The sequence below is a fragment of the Nelumbo nucifera genome, chromosome 3, assembly GCF_055504915.1.
Source record: "Nelumbo nucifera cultivar China Antique chromosome 3, China Antique-T2T, whole genome shotgun sequence".
Taxonomy (NCBI): domain Eukaryota; kingdom Viridiplantae; phylum Streptophyta; class Magnoliopsida; order Proteales; family Nelumbonaceae; genus Nelumbo; species Nelumbo nucifera.
The window spans coordinates 68,218,326-68,238,128 of record NC_142651.1 but is presented as its reverse complement, the minus strand read 5'-3'; the positions used below and the strand labels follow the sequence as shown (position 1 = coordinate 68,238,128).

Genomic DNA, 19,803 nt, shown 5'->3' with positions numbered 1-19,803 from the left:
TTCCACAAAAAAAATCAAAAAATTGGGCTTACCTGAAGTCTTCAATCAACCCTTTACCTTGTCATGTGGTTGGTCGATCTAGCGTTGCATGATGGAGCAGTTCAAGAAATCATTAAACCATAGTTTTCAATGCGCCAAGGCGAGGCTAGGCCACAGGGGGGCGCTTGTCGCCTAGTCGCCTAGGTGGGCGCCTAGGCAATGGAATTTTTTAAGTAAAAACATGTATCCTATGGTAGTTCCCTAGGTTCCATAATCATATTTCCTTAATAAATATCCATAATTTTCATAAGAAGTTTATTGGCAACATTTTCTTTACTATATATAAACACACAAAAATAGTAAAGAAAATAAGAAAATGTGTTGATTGGCAACATTTTATGTTCTTCCTTGCTTATTGGTTCAGGTTTTGAAGACTTTGAGGGTTCAATACAAGTATTTAGCAATGCTTGTGTTGATTAAACCCTAACAAATAAGAAAATAATAAAAACAAATTGGTTATATAAACACGGAATGAATATTTTAGTCTAAAAATGTCTATTTTATAATTATAACCTAAAAAATTTAAGAATATAGAAGTTTTTTGTGACACGCTATAGAAAACTACTTGGCGGTTAGGTGAGGCAAGCCTCCAAGGGTGCCTAGCACCTAGGTGATGCCTTGACAACTATGCTTTAAACTTGCTTTGATACCAAGTAGAAGAGTTAGGACAACCTGTTTTGATATAAAAACTGTAAAATAAAGAAGAAAAGAAAGAGAAGAAAAGGTTTTGGCTGAGAAAGAGAGAGAAGAGAGATAGAAGAGAATGGGAGAAGCTCAGAATTAGGTGGCTGCCCCTTTCATTAGATTATATACTCATAAATAAAAGAGAGTACAAAGACAAGTATGCTCTTAGTAAGTCGGCTACTTGTGAAAACTTAAAAACGTTCTTAACTTAAAACATAAACTAATGGGCCTAAGGCCTAATAACTCCCTAACTATGCTATGTAAATGAAAAACATGTTATATCAGCCCAAAACTCAACATTCTCTTTGATCCCCTTAAGCTTTGGGACTTGTTCTTATTTTTTCCAATTATACCCCCTCTTGTTGCACGCCTAAGCTCGTAGAGCGAGATTTTTGTGTTCCTCGATTTTCTATGGGCTCCACCTATTAATTCCTCCCACTCGTCTCCCTTTCATAAGCTTTTCTCCTCATTTTTCTTTTGGAGTTGGTTCAGCCCTTCAGCTACCTTCTCCATCATGGCTTCATTTGCCACATTAACTGAGCTTGTCCTTTCCTCAAAGTAGAATCCCTCTTTTACCCTTCAATTTTTTCTCCCCCTTCCTCTTCCTCTCTCGGTTGTTGATTTGACTCCCCCTCCTCTGTCTCCTTCCCTTGTTTCGGTTGGTAATGCTGTCCCCTCCCCTGCTCTCTTACTAGACTGGTAGGTTTGTCATTACTTCTCCGACTCAGAAAAGTGAAGTCTTCTCCCTCTGCTAGTAGCCTCAGTTCGTAAAGTTCACTTGCAAACTTCAAGTTAACAAGATTTGGGATGTCTACAACTTTCTCCATTGCCACTAATATTCTTGCCAAATCCAACCTATCCCATGATTTATTCTTGTCATCAAACTGCAAGAACTCCCCACAATAATTTCTTATCGCCTCTAAAGTGGCTATACTCCATGGATGTAGGGGGATTCTGGCCATGTTGATCCACACAACCCTTTGTTTTCTCTAGGTTAACAGAGCTCCTGCTTCCAGAAACACCAATTTAAACAGAGGTCGAGCTCTCTCCTTCACCACTTCCTGACTTACAACGTGCTCCACCAACTCCTTGCTATGGAACATGAACAGAAATAATCCTCCGTTCAATTTTCTTACCTCCATCAACTTCTCCTTTCCCAATTCTATCATTTCCTAGAATTCCACCTTTTCAACTTCTAAATCTACACCAACAAACTTGCCTACTAAACCTGATTCTAACATCCGCATTCTCTCATCCATCTTCCCTAGTCTTCGAACGTCCACCTCGATACTTCCTTTAGTGAAATTTCATGGATTACTTGGCAAGTTGGGCTGATGGACATCTATGGTCAGCATGGGGGGAGTATTGTAATGGGTGATTAATTGTGTGGGTTTTTTTTTTTTTTTTATTTTATGTTATTGGTTATGTTAGTGTTGTTGGGCCTTAACAAGGTTCAAAGTATCGAATACGTTTAGTGTATCGGAAAGGCAATTTTAAGATACGTATTGAGATATGCTTTGGATACGCATGCGTATCGGAAAAAAATTAAGATACGCATGCGTATCGGAAAAAAATTAAGATACGCATAGGAACACTATAAAAACTTCAATATAACATAAAAATACATCAATAACACTAAATATAAGGCTTTAATAAGATATATACATTAAATTAATATATTTTAATAGAATTTGAGGAATCACATCATACTTAACATATGTGAACATCTAAATAATGTTTACTAATATTATAATCGCATCAATATTTAATAATTTAATTCAACACAATTCAACACAAAATATTAATGTCTAAAATTAAAGAAAAAACATTTAGGAATAGGAGTGTAAAACATACCTTCATGAATGATGATGTCCGTTAATAACCTATATAACATACAATTCAAAAATAATTAATAAATAAATATTAAAATCATAATAAAAATTAATTATTTGATTAGTTATTTACTTATATACCTGAAATCATGTGATGATAACCAATAATTCAGTATCATAGGGAGTTTCTTGCAGGCTCATAATTGTTTAATTTACATTGTGTTGATCTCTAACCATTCTATTAGTGTATGACGTATATAATTGTCTAAAATGTTCAAATGGCTCCCTATTACAACATTGTTGATAATAATGTTGAGTACAATAATTTGATTCATATCCTTCAACAGAACCACCGAAAAGACAATAACTCATTGTAGTTCTAGGGGTTGTAGTTGTACGGCTCATGCCATATGACTCATCCATACTGAGAGGAGTTGTAGCCATAATTAGAAGTTGAACTCAATCTCATGTTACTTAATCCAAGCATCATCTCATTACTTTCCATGGATCTTCTATAATGTTGGTTCCATTCATCTGATCTTCCATAACCATAAGAACCATAACTAGAACTATCCATTAATTGCATGTCTCTGTGACTTGAACGGTATTGTTCTTGACTATGTGACATTGAATCATCCATAGGTGGTGTATATTTGACAAAAGTACCAGTAGCATCACCTTCATTGTGACCACTTGTTTTATCATAGTCACCTCTATCATATTCATAGCCAGAATTAGATCTTACACTACCATCACCATCACCATCATTAGCAAACTCGTTACCATTACCAGTCCCACTATCATCATTCTGTTTTCTAACATAATCATTAACATTTGTCCACATTTGATTTGCAATATTTGGATCAAGTCTTGGAGGATTGGCTAGTTCATCTAAGACCCTTGTTTCTTTTTCAATATCTTTTAACCAAAATATCACTGAATCTTCTTTATCATATATATCATCAAGATCAATTGGGTTGAAGTGACCTTCTAGATGTCTTCTATTTCTGATGAGGTGTCTAACCCTCAATCTCATGTTATAGTGGACTTATACTAACTTCTCCAAAGTATCATAGGATAGACGATTCCTTTGCTTTGTATGAATAAGGCCGAAGGTACTCTAATTTCGTTCACAACCACTAGAAGAAGTCGTTTGTGATAATACTCTTATTGCTATTTTACGAAGATGCGAGGCATCTTGGCCATAAATCAACCACCATTCAGCTGAAAAAACAAAAAATATATATACATTTTAATATAAATATAGAATGTATAATATTAAAAATAAAACTAATTAGTTAACAACTTGATAATTTAGCATTAAAGAATAGAAAAATCAAGAATAAGCAAAATTTTAATTTACCTGGGGCAATTTTTGTTCTTTCTTTAATGGCCACGGGATTTGCAAAGCTACTTAATGCTTCATGAAATATTTTTGCCTTAATTGAAAATAACAGATATTTAGTATCATATTATTAAAATATATTATTATATAATTTATCAACTTACACAATTACACTTTTACTTATTGTAAGGCAATGACAGTTTTGGTTTCATCTGGCTTTAGCCTTGTAATGACTTTTTTCAAAGATGACAATAAATCCTCATTCACAACAGGATCATGATCATATTGAAAAGTTGGATTTAAATAATATGCTGAAATTTAAGAAGAAAATAATATTGTTAATTGACATCATAAATACTCATTTAGCAATTAGCATAAAAATATAAACTATTGGAAGTTAATGATATAATTATATAAAGTAAAAAAAACCCTGTTTTATACAAACGACGAATGAGCTGTGCATTCCATCTCTTGTTTATAATGTCTAGGATGTGCTTATTTGAATTTGGAAATTTCACTTCAATCATCTTTTTCACTCTACGCATTGCCTCGTATACAATTCCCATTATTGTTCTTTTTTCACCATCAACAATTCGAAGCATTTTTACAAGGGGCTCAGTCATCAAAGCATATTGTTTAACTAATTTCCAAAAGTTGTTGTCATTGATAATTTTCTCAATTTCTTGTCATTTTTTTGTTTCTGCTTGTGGTAATGATTTCCATTCATGTGAATCAACCATGCGTTTTAATGCTGTCTTTTGAGAATTCATACTTTCAAGAGCAATATAGTGAGTAGCAAAGCAAGTTGGCCCTAGACGTATATTATTTGTGAAACTCCTCGTCAAGTTGAGAATTGAGTGATTATAAATGAAATTGGTAATCGTTTTTCCCCTTTTAATGACTTTGAACACTATAGAAACTTTAGTGATGTCTTCTAATATTAAATCAAGGCAATGAGTTGCACACGTTATCCAATACAAGTGCTTTCTTTTTTGTTTTAACATTTTGCCAGTTGCTTTATAAGCATTTACATTATCAGTCACAATTTGAATAACATTTTTTGCACCAACTTCATAAACCACTGTATTCATAAAGTTAAACAAAAAATGTGCATTATGTCGACCACTAAATGCATTAATAGATTTATTAAACATTGTTTGCCCATTACAATACATCATAAAATTGATGATTGACAATCTAGTTGGTCCTGTTCAACCATTACACATAACAGTAAGCCCATATATTTCAGCTTTTTGGAAGAATGTTTTGAAATGGCTTTTCAATTCTTTAACTTTCTCGTATAGGAATCTCCCCATAATTTCATAAGGTGTAGGCCCTTGTACACTTTTTCTTGCTTTTGCAATTTCATCTATCATGATTTTATAATACAGAGATGTTGCTGCATTTGCAGGGATATGATTGTATAGAAAAAACTTTGAAATAGCTCTTTTAGCATTATTTCCAGATCCCTGCAAATGCATCATGGCCAGAACGGTTCCGTTTTTGGGTCGTATCAGTCACATGCTCGAATGATATAACACGTATGGTACTACTTAATGGACCTCACACACTCAATTTTTTTCCTGTAATTTTTGTTGCCAGAACGGGCCGTCTGTTCGAACTGGATGGTCAAACTGTCAATTTTTTAGTTTTTTAATTGGGAATCGTTCAACCAACTAGTTCCGTTTTACCTCAATCCCGGTCCCTGGCCAAAAACCGTTGAATCGGTCATTGACCCATTGACCCGAGCGGTCGAACCATCGACTCGTTCAATGGTTTTAGTCGTTTTATTATTATTATTATTATTATTATTATTATTATTATTATTATTATTATTATTATTTTTTAAATTTGTGTTGTCAAAACGGGTCGTTCGTTTGAACCAGACGATTGAACTGTCAACCCAAAAACTGATGGTCAGAACAGTTCCGTTTTTGGGTCGTATGAGTCACGCACTCGAATGACATAACACGTTTGATACTGCTTAATGGACCTCACACATTCAATTTTTCCCTGTAATTTTTGTTGTTAGAAGGGGCCGTTCGTTTGAACCATCGACCCGAAAACCGATGGCCAGAACGGTTTTATAATTTTTTGCTTGTAATTTTTGTTGTCAGAACAAGCCATTTGTTCGAACCATCGACCTGAAACCAGTGGCAAAAGGGGAGACCACCCCTTTCCCTTTAATAGATATATATAAGATATAAGATTGAAATATATTTTAATGATTGGGGTGTAAATGGAAGAATGAAATCAGGATCCTTTTGACGATAACATGGAACCATTCTTATTTTTATTAATGGGTAAGAAATGTGAAATGATCTATGGATATGATAGATCAGCTATATGTTAATATATTCAGTCCTTAGGGCTATATCATAACAAAATGTAATTAAATATTATTTATTATTAATTCTGAAAATTACAAAAAAAAGTAAAAAAATCATATTTGATTGATAGATGCCAAATGATCTATGGATATAATAGATCAGCCATATATGAAGAATATATTCGGTCCTTAGGGCTATATCATAACAAAATGTAATTAAATATTATTTATTAATAATTCTGAAAATTACAAAAAATATTCAAAAAAATCATATTTGAATGATAAATGCCAAATGATCTATGGGTATGATAGATCAACCATATATTAAGTCCTTAGGGCTAAGTCATAACAAAATGTAATTAAATATTATTTATTATTAATTTTGAAAATCACATAAAAATTCAAAAAAATCATATTTGAATAATAAATGTCAAATGATCTATGGATATGATAGATTGGCCATATATTACGAATATATTCAGTCCTTAGGGCTATATCATAAAAAAATGTAATTAAATATTATTTATTATTAATTTTGAAAATTACAAAAAATAAAAAAAAATCATATTTGAATAATAAATGTCAAATGATCTATGGATATGATAGATCAACCATATCTGAAGAATATATTTAGTCCTTATGGCCAATTTTGCACCCGAACTTTAAAACGTGACAATCTAGTACTCGGACTTTTGAAATGCGACAATCTAGTACCTACCTTTAATGGACCGCCAGTTATGTATATCACATGACCTCATGTGCGATTTAATACTTTTGGAAATGCCAAAGTTACCCTTGAAAATAAAACACACTCTTCATCATCTTTCTTAAGAAAATGAAATAGAGCCCAAGCCAAATTCTCAATAGTCCAGTTTAGACCATCTGATGAAAACACAAGAGCCAGGGCTCGCCACTGGCCGCTACCATGGCCAGTGGGGAGGGGTGGTGTTCTCAGTTCGCCACCGTAGTTGCCACCATGGCCCATGCTTGACGCTCCTTATCAAGAGAGAGAAAGAGAACTACGGCAGAGGCGGAACATGAACTGTGGAAGAGGAGAGAGAAAAAGGGCGCTTGTTGGAATAAACACGAGAGAGACTTGTTATTGAGCTTCTCGTGGCACATCTGTAATCGAGAGCTCCTTTAACCATTCAAATGTGCGACGGTGAGACATTAAATGAAAAAATTGAAAAACTTTTCGCAATATTTTCCAAAACTTCAAAAATCTTCCCAAATCTTCAAGTTTGATGCGTTTTTGTTTTGTTTTTTTTTTTGTAGATCTAGCAGTCTGGGCAAGTATGTGAGATGTTTGGAGTGGTTAGGGAGGGAGAGAAGGCTTTTTTCGAGACAAAGAAGCCTTCTTTCTTAGTTTGAACTTTTTTAAGTTCTGCCCGTATCGGTCGGTACGCCCCCATATCGGTAGCGTATCGACTGATACGGCACCAAAACGGTCGATACGGTACTGTATCGTGTTGATACAGTACCGATACAGATGAAAAGATACGCAACACCCGATTTAGTTGTGTATCCCGTATCTTCCCTTGAAAGATACGATATGATACACCCCGTAAACGGTCGATACGGTACTGTATCGTGTTGATACAGTACCGATACAGATGAAAAGATACGCAACACCCGATTTAGTTGTGTATCCCGTATCTTCCCTTAAAAGATACGATATGATACACCCCGTATTGGGCGTATCGTATTGGAATTTTAAACCTTGGGCCTTAAGTTATTGGGTCAGACTTGGTTCTTTTTGTTATTAGTTAAGTATACTTCCATGCAGCATTATCATCTTAATATAAATATCAATATTAGGGCCTGCTGGAAATTATTAGCCTCTCATCAACTCTCTCATCTCCGTTTTCTTCTTTTCTCTCTGCTTTAAATTCCATTGCAGGTCAACAAACACTTATGCACTTCGTTGACCTTTACATCCTCATTAGAGTTAGTCTCGAAGTCAAATAAATCAATAGTAGGTTTGGATCTTGGTAAGTGTGGGTCTCACACCAGCTTGCACAAACATATTGCCGGCCCTTTGCAGCAGAAGTGGGATGAAAGGAATCTGACCACTATTTTCCACAGGGCTTCGAGATCTAGTTGTGGCAATTTGACCAAGTTGCTGGGGCATTATTTCTTGGCCATCTGTTAAGCCATTAATTTTTCTGGACTGGGAGCATGTTATTAAACTACTCGCAATCACAACTTAAAAAAAAAAGAAAAGAAAAATGGGCTTTCTTCCATCCTGACCTTTTAAGCCAGCCAGTCCTATGGATGGGCTGAAATAATTTGGGAAAGAAAGCGGCCTGCAATCCAGTTTAGTGAACAGTAGGCAGTTTGTGCTTGGTTATCTGATGCCAGTTTCGTAAAACCAACCAGTTTTCTTTTATCATTTGAACTTAAATGCAAACTTCCAGAGGCCATAACTTTGTGCTTGGTTATCTGATTGGGGTGTTTTTTTTTGTTGATTTTGGGTAACTTTTCGTGATCTGTGATAACAAGGCATGTTGCTATTTTTTGCCAAAAAATGCCTTTTTTAGCCCCTAATCCTAAATTTTTTTATATTAAAAAAATAAAACAAGAACAAAAATATGTTCTAGTAGAATATAATTATATATTTATATATGTTTATAATTAAAATACTTATGTATATGTTATATGCTTGTGCATATTAATATATACATATATATATATATATTAATATTATGGTTTGTTCTCTATTGAACCTTTGACCTATGAACTTCTCCCTTTTCTGGGTTTGTGCCTAGTTCAGTTCTCTGAACATTGTATACCATCTTCTAGCAGAAAAGCTTTAATTTTAGATGTTGGGCCTCCCAAAACACCATCAACCTGGAAATCATGACTCAGAAGGATCAAAGGAGAGAACATGGAAGAAAGATGCATAAGAATAGTACCCTGAAAGATAAACTGTCTGAATTCAGCAATCCCTTTGGGAATCATCGAAAGAGAAATCCAAGTAGAAAATTATTAATATAAAGTCTTTCATACACATAACAAAAAATATTAGTTCAAAGTTTTGGGGTGGGTGGAGGGAGCTAAAAGATGAAAACTCTTTAGTAGAAATCAAAGTTTGGTTTATCCTTGATTTATATATCTCTCATTAATTGTATCTATCCAAATAAATGTTTTCCCTTCACATCATCTATCGAGATAATTAATCCTAAAGCAACCTCATGTCTGTAATGTGGGTTGTGTCGGTTTTGGCCTGCCCACACTGTAGCGGGCTGTGCTTACTTGGCAACGAATATGCCAAGATGGGAGTCCAACATGACCTAGTGTCACGGGGGTAGTTCTACAGTGGAAGAAACCCGTGCAGCGTCCAGGCCAAGGTAGGCTAGGACAAGCCTTATGTGTGCTTAGGCTTGAATTTCCTGATGAGATGGCTCCACCAAGGTTAGTAGCATTGGATCATGACCTCAAGACTCATGGCCGGGGCACTCTGCTTACTCTTGTTGGTCCATGGGAGGCGGCATTTACATGCTAAAGGGGGATGGCCATGATGAGAGGCGACTTGGTGCCGATGTGAAGGGACTCCTGTATGCCGCTGATGTAGGCACCCAATGTGCCGCTGATGATAGGCAATCGCTGGGCCGGAACACACCCGTGCGCTATGGGCAATGGGATAGCTCAATCAACTTGGGCAAGGGGCTAGCAAGGTGTAGGGACATGCCTAAGCTAGACCCGCATGCCAAGCCTCCCTTCAGTGAGCGAAGGCGTAGTGCCGGTCCATGCACTGTTCCCATGAGCATGTGTGCGCCCATGAGGAACCTTGGTAGCCATGCTAACCATTAACCAGGGCCACCCCGCAAGGGATGTTGGTCTAGGAGTGCCAAGGTTAGGCATCCAAGGAGGTCGACCACCCTTCCTCAAAGAGTACATTAAGCTTTTAGAGGTCTGCCGGAAGATGACATCAATTCTCCCAAAAATCTTACAGGTGAAAATGACAATGGTGTCCCTTAACGTAAGCCTGCCAAGAGTAGGCAAGGCTAAGCCTGTGTCAGACCGTGATAGGCTCCCCAACTCAATCCATTGTCGTCATCGACAATGGCTCCTTTGTGAATGGGCGTTTGTGTCCCGTGCCATTCACTTATGTGCTAGTTCTTGGGCTCGCCTGGTCAACCCAGGTCTCGCCTATGTTGGTGTCCATTTATGGGGACGAAACCATTTGACCATGCCAGCCTGCCTAGACTTCACCCCAGTGTTGAGGTTACTCAAACCGCACAATGGCTATGCCGTTGAACTATGTGAAAGAAGAGCCCTCGAAGAAATTGGATGTGTGTGTTTCACGGAGGTCCGCCCCATGTATCTCTTTACCTCAAGGCTCGACCGTCTTCTTGGTAGCTTTTTGGTGGTGCTACTGAACACGATGTGATAGGTCTACTCCTACTGTTGGCGATGTGTCTTGGGTACCCTTTCACCATGCTGGCCTGCAGACTTCACCTTGTCGTGTGCGGGTTACTCAAACCTAGTCCATGGCTTGTGCTCTTTTGGCCCTCGAAACTACACTTCACCTCGCCGGTTCGAGCTACCTGTTCGCTCCAAGGGGGCCCCAATGTGTTGCTGCCTCAAGGAGATCTGACCGCAATGTGTGCGATTGGTGGCAACTTTTACCCATGATGTTGTCGAACATGTATTCGCCTGTGTGATGTGTTGTTGTTGCTGCGAATGTTCCGCCCGTGTGATGAATTGAGCATGTCCTCCGATGCATTGCCGGTGTAGGGCTGCCATGCTCCAACGGCCAGTGTATCCACATTCCTATCATTCCAATATTGTGGCTTTAACCGATGACCCATTTTGTGCTAAACTGCCACTTCAGTGATATTCCTTGGCCAACCGTCGACACAAACCAATTTCGGACTGTTGTCCCCGCCTTAGTAGTGCCTTAGACAAAGCTACAGAACAATGGCTCATCTGTCATGAAACCAAGATGTAGGCGCACCGCCCACAACTCTCACCAAAAGGAACAACAACTAATGTCCGTGAGGAAGCATTGCACTCCCCCACTCAAACCACTACAATATGCATTATGTGAAATGTTCCATGTGTCTGCCCCTGCATGAGCGTGACACTCCTTGCGTCTGCCCCCGCATGAGTGCTGCTTTGGGGACACGAATGAATGGCCTCTTGCCAGGCCTGATGTGATTGCTTGCTTGCTTGTACCCGGGTGGAAGTGCCAAGGGACCGCACCCCACTGTGTGCTGCTTGTCGTGATGACCGCTTCAATTGGCTCTGTATGCATTTGCTCTGATACCAATTGCGGCAGCAGTTGGCTAGCTTGCTCTGATACCAACTTTCACTGGGGTAGTTCTACAACGGAAGAAACCCGTGTGGCGTCCAGGCCAAGGTAGGCCAGGACAAGCCTTATGTGTGCTTAGGGCTAGGAGTTTTCTGATGAGATGGCTCCACCAAGGTCAGTAGCACTGGATCATGACCTCAAGGCTCATAGCCGGGGCACTCTGTTGGCTCTTGCCGGTCCATGGGAGGCGCCACTTACGTGCTAAAGGGGGATGGCCATGATGAGAGGCGATTTGGCGCCGATGTGAAGGGACTCCTGTATGCCGATGATGTAGGCACCCGATGTGCCCCTGATGATAGGACAACCGTTGGGCTGGAACACATCCGTGCGCTATGGGCAACAAGATAGCTCAATCAGCTTGGGCAAGGGGCTGGCGAGGTGTAGGGATATGCCTAAGCCAGACCCACATGCTAAGCCTCCCTTCAGTGAGCGGAGGCGCAGTGCCGGTCCATGCACTGTCCTCATGAGCATGTGTGCGCCCATGAGGAACCCTGGTAGCCATACTAGCCATTAACCAGGGCTGCCGCGCAAGGGATGTTGGTCTAGGAGTGCCAAGGTCAGGCACCCAAGGAGGTCGACCACCCCTCCTCAAAGAGTACGTTAAGCTTTTAGAGGTCTGTCTGAAGATGACATCAATTCTCCCAAAAATTTTACAGGCGAAAATGACGATGGTGTCCCTTAACGTAAGCCTGCCATGAGTAGGCAAGGCTAAGCCTGTGTTAGACCGTGACACCAGGGCTTGAGGCCCAATGGACTTGTGCCTTGGGGACATTACTTTAGAAGAAATTTCTGACTGGGAGTTGGGTTGGGTGCTGGATTTGCTTCAACCTTTCAAGGATCAGATTGTTTCTGCTTGCCAAGAAAATGAATGGAGGCGGAAATAGGTGAAGGGGTTGGCGATTCTTTTCTCCCAACTAGCCCTCACTTCCATGTCTTGTGTTAGCCATTTGAATTTCTTCTTTTAATTGCTCACAGTCCAGCCTCTTCTTTTTGCAACTGTCCCACCACCATTTTTGAACCCCCTTCTATAATCAATTTACTTATATTCATATCCTTTGCTCTTTGGACTCCTTCCATCAGAGGTACGATCTCAACCCTTAATGAGTCCCCTTCACCTATTGGCCCAGAAAATATACCAATAATGCTGCTCTTTTTATCCTTGAAAAGGCGACCAATGCCTGATGGTCTTGGGTTTGTTCCCTGCACTACTCCCATCAAAGTTCAGCTTTGTGAAACCACATAGCGGTGGGAACCCAACAAGACTAATTGCAGTCTTATGTCTAGACCTGTTCATGGGCCGGGTAGCCCGACGGCCCGGCCCGCACCCCGGTCGGGCTTGGTCATATAATTAGGCCCGCGGGCCTGACCTCGGGCTTAACACAGTAAGCCCGACTGTGTTTCGGGCCGGGCTCGGGATTTGTCAAAAAAGCCCGGCCCGGCCCGACTCAGTATTATATATTTTATAAAATATATAAATAATACAATATTTATTAAAATATATATTTATAATTTAATATATATATATTTTATTCTTTTCTTTATAATTTCAATCTATCTCTCTCTTTATTCAGTTGCTTCAACATTAATAATAATAATAATATAGGCTAAATTTCGGGCCCGGGCCCAGGCTCGGGCTTCGGGCTTTTTATGAGGGCCGGGCTCGGACCCAAATTGTAGGCCCGATGGTCGGGCCGGGCTCGGGCTCGGGCCTTAAAAATATTTGTTAATACACAGTAAAAGCCCGGCCCGGCCCGACCCATGAACAAGTCTACTTATGTCTAACTGATCTAACCACTTAATTCCAATTTCTCATAATATCACTTACTGAAAATCAACCAACAGCTCCGATGACTTTGCCCATTGAACATCCCTGATAGTGATGGTCTCAATAATGGCCTCTCTACTTCTTTCCTTGGTTGAAAATATTCTTGCATTCCTTTCCTCCCAAATGGTCCACACCAAGGCAGCTCTTACACATTTCCACAACAATCTTCCCCTCACATATAATACTTGTCAGGATAGACTTCCCCAAGTGTATTCACTAGTTGTGAAAATTTAAGTCTATATTATGACAACTATGTGGTCTCGTACATAATACTGATATGAACTAAGGGAATTAAGGGGATTTAGTGAAACAACCCAATGACACATGAAATAAATGTTTTTTATTCATAACGAAAGTATGTATAATGCATCAGTTGAAGCTGAGGGCATATACATTGCCTAACAATCACGGACTGTTGCAGCCTGAATCTCTTTACTTCTTTTAAGTAACCCTCTTTGTCTTCTTTACCCTCTTTTGTGTGTCTGATCCCATACTCTCAATTTAGTTCATGATTTGTTTTTGAAATAATGAGTATCTTATGAGGCTTATGTCTTACAAAGCAAAAAATCCTAGCACTTCACCTCCCTCATGCCTCTGCTTTTTAAAACATTAATCTTAAAGTGCAGCATGCAGAAAAGCTATTTTTACATCTGCACTGTAGCTTATGTTATGAAATCTCCAAGCTGAATGGTAGAGATCTTCAGCTGATATTTCTTTAAGTATCTGGATGGAAGGTTTCCCAACTGAAGAAATGGATAGTGTTGATGCAAGTATAGACCAATTCTACATTTTTTTTTTCTTGAAGAAAGATACACTCTTTCTACTAAACACTATAACTTTTAATAGATAAATACCTCAAGAGTAGTTTGAGCTACTTAACACTGTTTTCAGTATCAGTTGTGTGGTCACATGTTACGTCTCCCTGTAAGTAGTTTATATTCTTTATGAAACAAAAAGGAGAAATAACAGCTGAGTATTTTGTATTAACCTGTAGTGGTTCGGATATTTTCAGGCTTGTTGCATTCAACTTGGGATACCTTCCTGGAGGTGATAAGTCGATACTTACAGTGTCAGAAACAACCCTACCAGCATTGCAGGCTGCAAGTCGAATTCTGGGACCGGGGGGACTTATTAGCCTAGTGGTTTATGTTGGGCACCCTGGTGGAAGGTAATGCTCCTTCTATTGTGAATTGTATCGCACCACATTTTCTTGAGCATATGAATGTAGTTTTTTTATTGGCACAAAAGTAGCATTTATTATAAGAAAACTGGATAAAAAATACAATCTCTACACCCTATGTGGCTAAAGGCAGAGAATCTCACTTCAGTTAACTCCTTTCCTGATGAAGCTATCAACTAGTGATTTAGTCTATCTTGGAACTATCTAAATCAGCTGTTATTTATTTATTTGTTGATAGGAAACAATAACTTTCATTAGATGAATAGAATTAGAATTACACAAGTTCAACCCTAGCTTAGTGAGTCTGAATCTCAAATTCTCTAATACAATTCAGCCCAAAATAATTCACTATTGTTTATTGAGAATAAACTAGATGTTCATTCTCAATAAAAGGATCTTGGTTTTGTCATCTGTGGCTGGGGGTGATGTGGACGCCGGCAGCAGCAGCAGTAATTTAGTGTTCTCAGCAGCATCAATTTAGTGTTCTCATCCTATCTTATCTATTCAGTATTCTTACCTTGTCTGCTTTCAGTAGTAGGGATTAGTAGGAGTCTTATCTTATCAGTTCAGTAGTATGGATTAGTAGGGAGTCTTATCTTATCTTATTAATGGATAGATTAAGGGAGTCTTATCTTATCTTATCTTATCTTATCTTATCAATTCAGTAGGATAGATTAGTAGGGAGTCTTCCTAATTAGCAAGGAGTCTTCCTAAAAGTGGGACTCTTATCTCTTGTAATCTCCTATTTAAGGAGCTGAGAATATTGAATAAAATCATTGAAATTTTCAGTCAAGAAAGAGAGCAAAGGAGAGTTGGTGATCTCTTGAACAAATCACCTTCAAGGCGGCAAGATTGGTTCTTCAAGAAAAGGGAGGAACAAGGCTATTCCCGGGCCCTTAACAATTTGGTATCAGAGCAAGGCGTCATGGGTGACTTTGAGCAATTGACGTCTAGGGTTCATGATCTGGAGCACAAACTCGTGGAAAAAAGCAAGGAGGTGCGCGAGATCAAGGACGACGTTCGAGAATTAAGGCGCTTGATGGAGTTGTACTTTTCCAGCAAGGAAAGGAACCTGGAAGGGGCTGCAACACAACCGACCGCCGACCAGACATGGCAGAATCGTTCAGCGAGCAGCAGGTCATTGCCCTAGCGCAGGTTAGCAACACTCGGAATGTTCCGATTAAGTAGGAATCCGGTGCCGTCGAGGATTCCATCCACGAGAGTTCAAAGAAGAATAAGAGCAACTACTCCAAGGTCGTCATCGCTGGTGAAGGAGCTTGTATGCCTCATGTTGCGGTTGCAAAAGAGTGTTTGTTAGCTGCAATCAGATCAGATCCTAGGGCTGCACATATCTGGGTGAATCTTGCTAATGCATACTATGTGGTTGGTGATCATAGAAGTGCTGGAAAGTGCCTGGAGAAGGCAGCAAAACTGGAGCCTAATTGCATGTCAACTCGATATGCTGTTGTGCTTCATTGTATCAAGGATGCAGAAAGGTCTCAAGATCCCACTGAACAACTTTCATGGGCTGTGAATGAAATGGCTTCAATTCTCAAAGAAGGGGACTCTGCAACAATTGAGCTTCAGATAGCATGGGCAGGACTTGCCATGGTTCATAAGGCTCAACACGAAATTGCAGCAACATTTGAAACTGGACATAATGATTTGACGGAAGAAGAAGAGCGAGCTCTGTACACACTAAAGCAGGCAATAGAAGAGGATCCAGATGATGCAGTTCAGTGGCACCAGCCTGGCGTTCACAATCTTTGTACTCTACAGTTCAAGACATCTCAAAAGTACCTTAAGGCTGTAGTTGCCCGCGACAAAGAATGCAGCTACGCATGGTCAAATCTTGGTATCTCACTGCAGCTGCCTGAGAATGAACCCTCTTCATTGGAACCCGATCCAGGAGGGAAAAATTATTCCACCTATCCGGGATTCCTTTGACTGTGTTTCAAGACACCCATCCTGAATTCGAGCCTGATGACAAGCTCGTAGTCTAGGATGGGAGTAATGATGTGGATGCCGGCAGCAACAACAGTAATTTAGTGTTCTCAGTAGCATCAATTTAGTGTTCTTATCTATTCAATATTCTTACCTTATCTGCTTTCAGTAGTAGGGATTAGTAGGAGTCTTATCTATTCAGTGTTCTTATCTTATCAGTTCAGTAGTATGGATTAGTAGGGAGTCTTATCTTATCTTATCAGTAGGATAGATTAAGGGAGTCTTATCTTATCTTATCTTATCAGTTCAGTAGGATAGATTAGTAGGGAGTCTTCCTAAAAGTAGGACTCTTATCTCTTGTAATCTCCTATTTAAGGAGCTGAGAATATTGAATAAAATCATCGAAAATTTCAGTCAAGAAAGAGAGCAAAGGGAGAGTTGGTGATCTCTTGAACAAATCACCTTCAGGGCGGCAAGATAGGTTCTTCAAGAAAAGGGAGGAACAAGGGAAAACAGGAGGTTTTCCCCGTGGACCGGCCCGTGACGAGATCCTATTCCCAGGCCCTTAACAGGGGGATCCTCTTATAAGGAAAGAATTGCATCCTACAACCACCTGAAAATCACCTAGACCTCTATTCTTTCAAGCTCTTGGAGGCAAGGATTCTAAAGTAGTTCCCTTCCCTAATAGGTCTAGAATAGATCAAGATCATAAAATCATGTGCCTTCTAAATGCTCCTTCTAGTTCCACTCGTAGTTTTCAAGGTGACTAAGAGAGGCTAGGTGACCATAGGGTGCCTAGGTGATGAAATTCGAAACTATTAGTTTTATTAAATTTTTTACTTTTCCTACACTTTTCTAAACTATATTATTGGTTTTGTATGCTAACTGGAAAGCACATACACTAACTATTAACACTACAAATCATTCAAATGAGTATACATTTCATATAAAAATCTTAAAACATAAAATATTATCAATTTATCATGTATTCATGTTCAACATTTAAATATATAATTTTCAATAAGGAGTGAAAACCAACTACACTAAAAAAATAAACTTTCAAATACTAAAAGTATTTTTTAAGATCATAAATTCATACCTTTGAGGTGAATGTTGAGTATTGTCCTCCTTGGTTGCAATCCTTTTTCTCATAACTTTGCCTTTAACAAAACAAAAAAAAATACCAATAATAAATTAAACAAATAGAAGAAGCATTACAAATTTACAACAAATGAACAAAGAATAAAAGGAACTATGTAGGTACCAAATCAAGCAATGAGTAGAGTTAGTGTGGAAACCTTGAATTTAGTAGTGGATTTATTTGAAAGGGCCTCCAATTTGAGGATTAACTAGAATAAAAGTGTGGTAGTTGGAACCTCTTGACAGTAACATTGACTTGAAATAAGAGAGAGAAGGGAAGAGAGGAAAAAGAGAGAAGGTAGAAGAGAAGGAGAGAGATTGGCGACAATTGAATTGTTCTGGCGGCACCAAACTCAATTAATATTTATAGGGCGACTAAAATAAAAGGGAAAAAGACCCTTATGCTCCTGCTGTAAATAAAGTACAATAACAACAAATAAAAATGACTTTAAACCTACCAAACGAACTCTAACAAGATAGAAAATAATAAACAAGAAATAAAATAAACTATTTCAACACTCCTCCTCAAGTTGGGGCATAGATGTCAATCATGCCCAACTTGTCACACAAATCATTATGCCGCACATGATGAAGATCCTTGGTGAAGATGTCTGCAAGTTCTTCTGAGTTGACATATGGAGTGCACATTTCTCCACTTATGAGTTTTTCTCTAATAAAATGCTTGTCCACTTCAATGTGTTTCGTCCTATCACGGAGGACTGGATTAGCAGCAATGTTGATAGTAGCTTTATTGTCGCAATAGAGTGACATAGGATTGTTAACTGCAAAGCCCAGTTCACCTAATAGGCTTCTTATCCACATGATTTCAGCAACTCCATGAGACATGGCTCTGTATTCTACTTCAACACTGGATCTAGCCACCACACTTTACTTCTTACTTCTACAGGTGACCAAGTTTCCTCCTACAAAGGTACAATACCCATTGGTAGACTTTAGGTCATTGGTTGCCCCTGCCCAATCAGCATCAGTATATACTTCCACCTTTAAATGTTCATGTTTCTGGAATAACAAACCAGTTCCTGGAAACTTCTTGAGGTATCTAAGGATCCTCTTTGTAGCTTCAAAGTGAGTTGTCCTAGGGTTGTGCATGAACTGACTAAGGACACCCACTACACAAGCATTATTAGGCTTGGTTATAGACAAATATAAGAGTTTCCCTACAAGTCTGAAACTTCACATCTTTCAAGAACTCCCCCTGATTGTCTCCCAACTGATGGTTAGGTTCAATTGGTGAGTCAATTGGTTTCACCCCTAGCTTGCCTGTATCTTCTAGTAGATCTAGTACATATTTCTGTCGGGAAATAAAGATGCCCTTTTGAGAGTGGGCAACTTCCAATTCGAAGGAAATAACATAAGGGCCCTAGATCTTTTACCTCAAATTGAGTGGTTAAGAGTTTCTTCAGTTTTTGTATTTCAGTCTTCTAGTCTCCTATGATCACTATGTCATTCACATGCACAATTAAAACTGCAATTTTTCCTTCACCTTCACAAACAGAGTGTGGTTTGACTGACATTGTTTGAACTCCATCTGGTGAACTGCTAAGTGGAACTTACTAAATTAGGCCTGAGGTGATTGTTTCAACCCATATAAAGATTTTTTTAACTTAGACACCTTCTGCTCACTACCTTTGGCACAAAAAACTGGAGGTTAAGTCATGTACACTTCCTCTTCTAAGTCACCATTTAAGAAAGCATTCTTAATGTCTAATTGGTGAAGTTCCCAGTCAAGATTTGCTGCCAATGACAGAAGAATCCTAATAGAGTTCATCTTGGTTACTAAAGCAAATGTCTTTGCATAGTCCACTCCATATACCTGTGTAAAACCTTTTTCCACAAATCTGGCCTTATACCTTTCAACAGTTCCATCAGCCTTATGCTTCACTGTGAACACCCACTTGCATCCCATTGGTTCCTTCCTTTCAAGAAGATCCACCAACTCCCAAGTGCCATTTTTGTGCAATGCATCAATTTTTTCTTTCATTGCATCTGTCTATTCAGGTTTGGATAAAGCTTTTGCCACATTCTTAGGAATAAAGACTGTTAACGGAAGAGAGGAATGCACGATATAAAAGTTAAATATGGTCATAGGACACAAAGTGAGTGATACGATCATTAAGGGTACAGGATCTAACACCCTTTCTCTTAGT

The 19,803-nt window shown here is 38.8% G+C and overlaps 1 protein-coding gene across 4 annotated transcripts in view; it reads left to right on the top strand.

Annotated features, from left to right (window-relative positions):
* LOC104589231 (S-adenosyl-L-methionine-dependent methyltransferases superfamily protein) overlaps positions 1-19,803 on the top strand; it is a 58,116-nt gene that overhangs the window by 14,829 nt on the left and 23,484 nt on the right. For all 4 annotated transcript variants that reach the window (XM_088901919.1, XM_010247479.3, XM_010247477.3 and 1 more), the window contains exon 5: positions 14,384-14,539. In XM_088901919.1, coding sequence (XP_088758045.1) covers positions 14,384-14,539 — 156 coding nt within the window. The remainder of the gene's footprint in view (positions 1-14,383; positions 14,540-19,803) is intronic.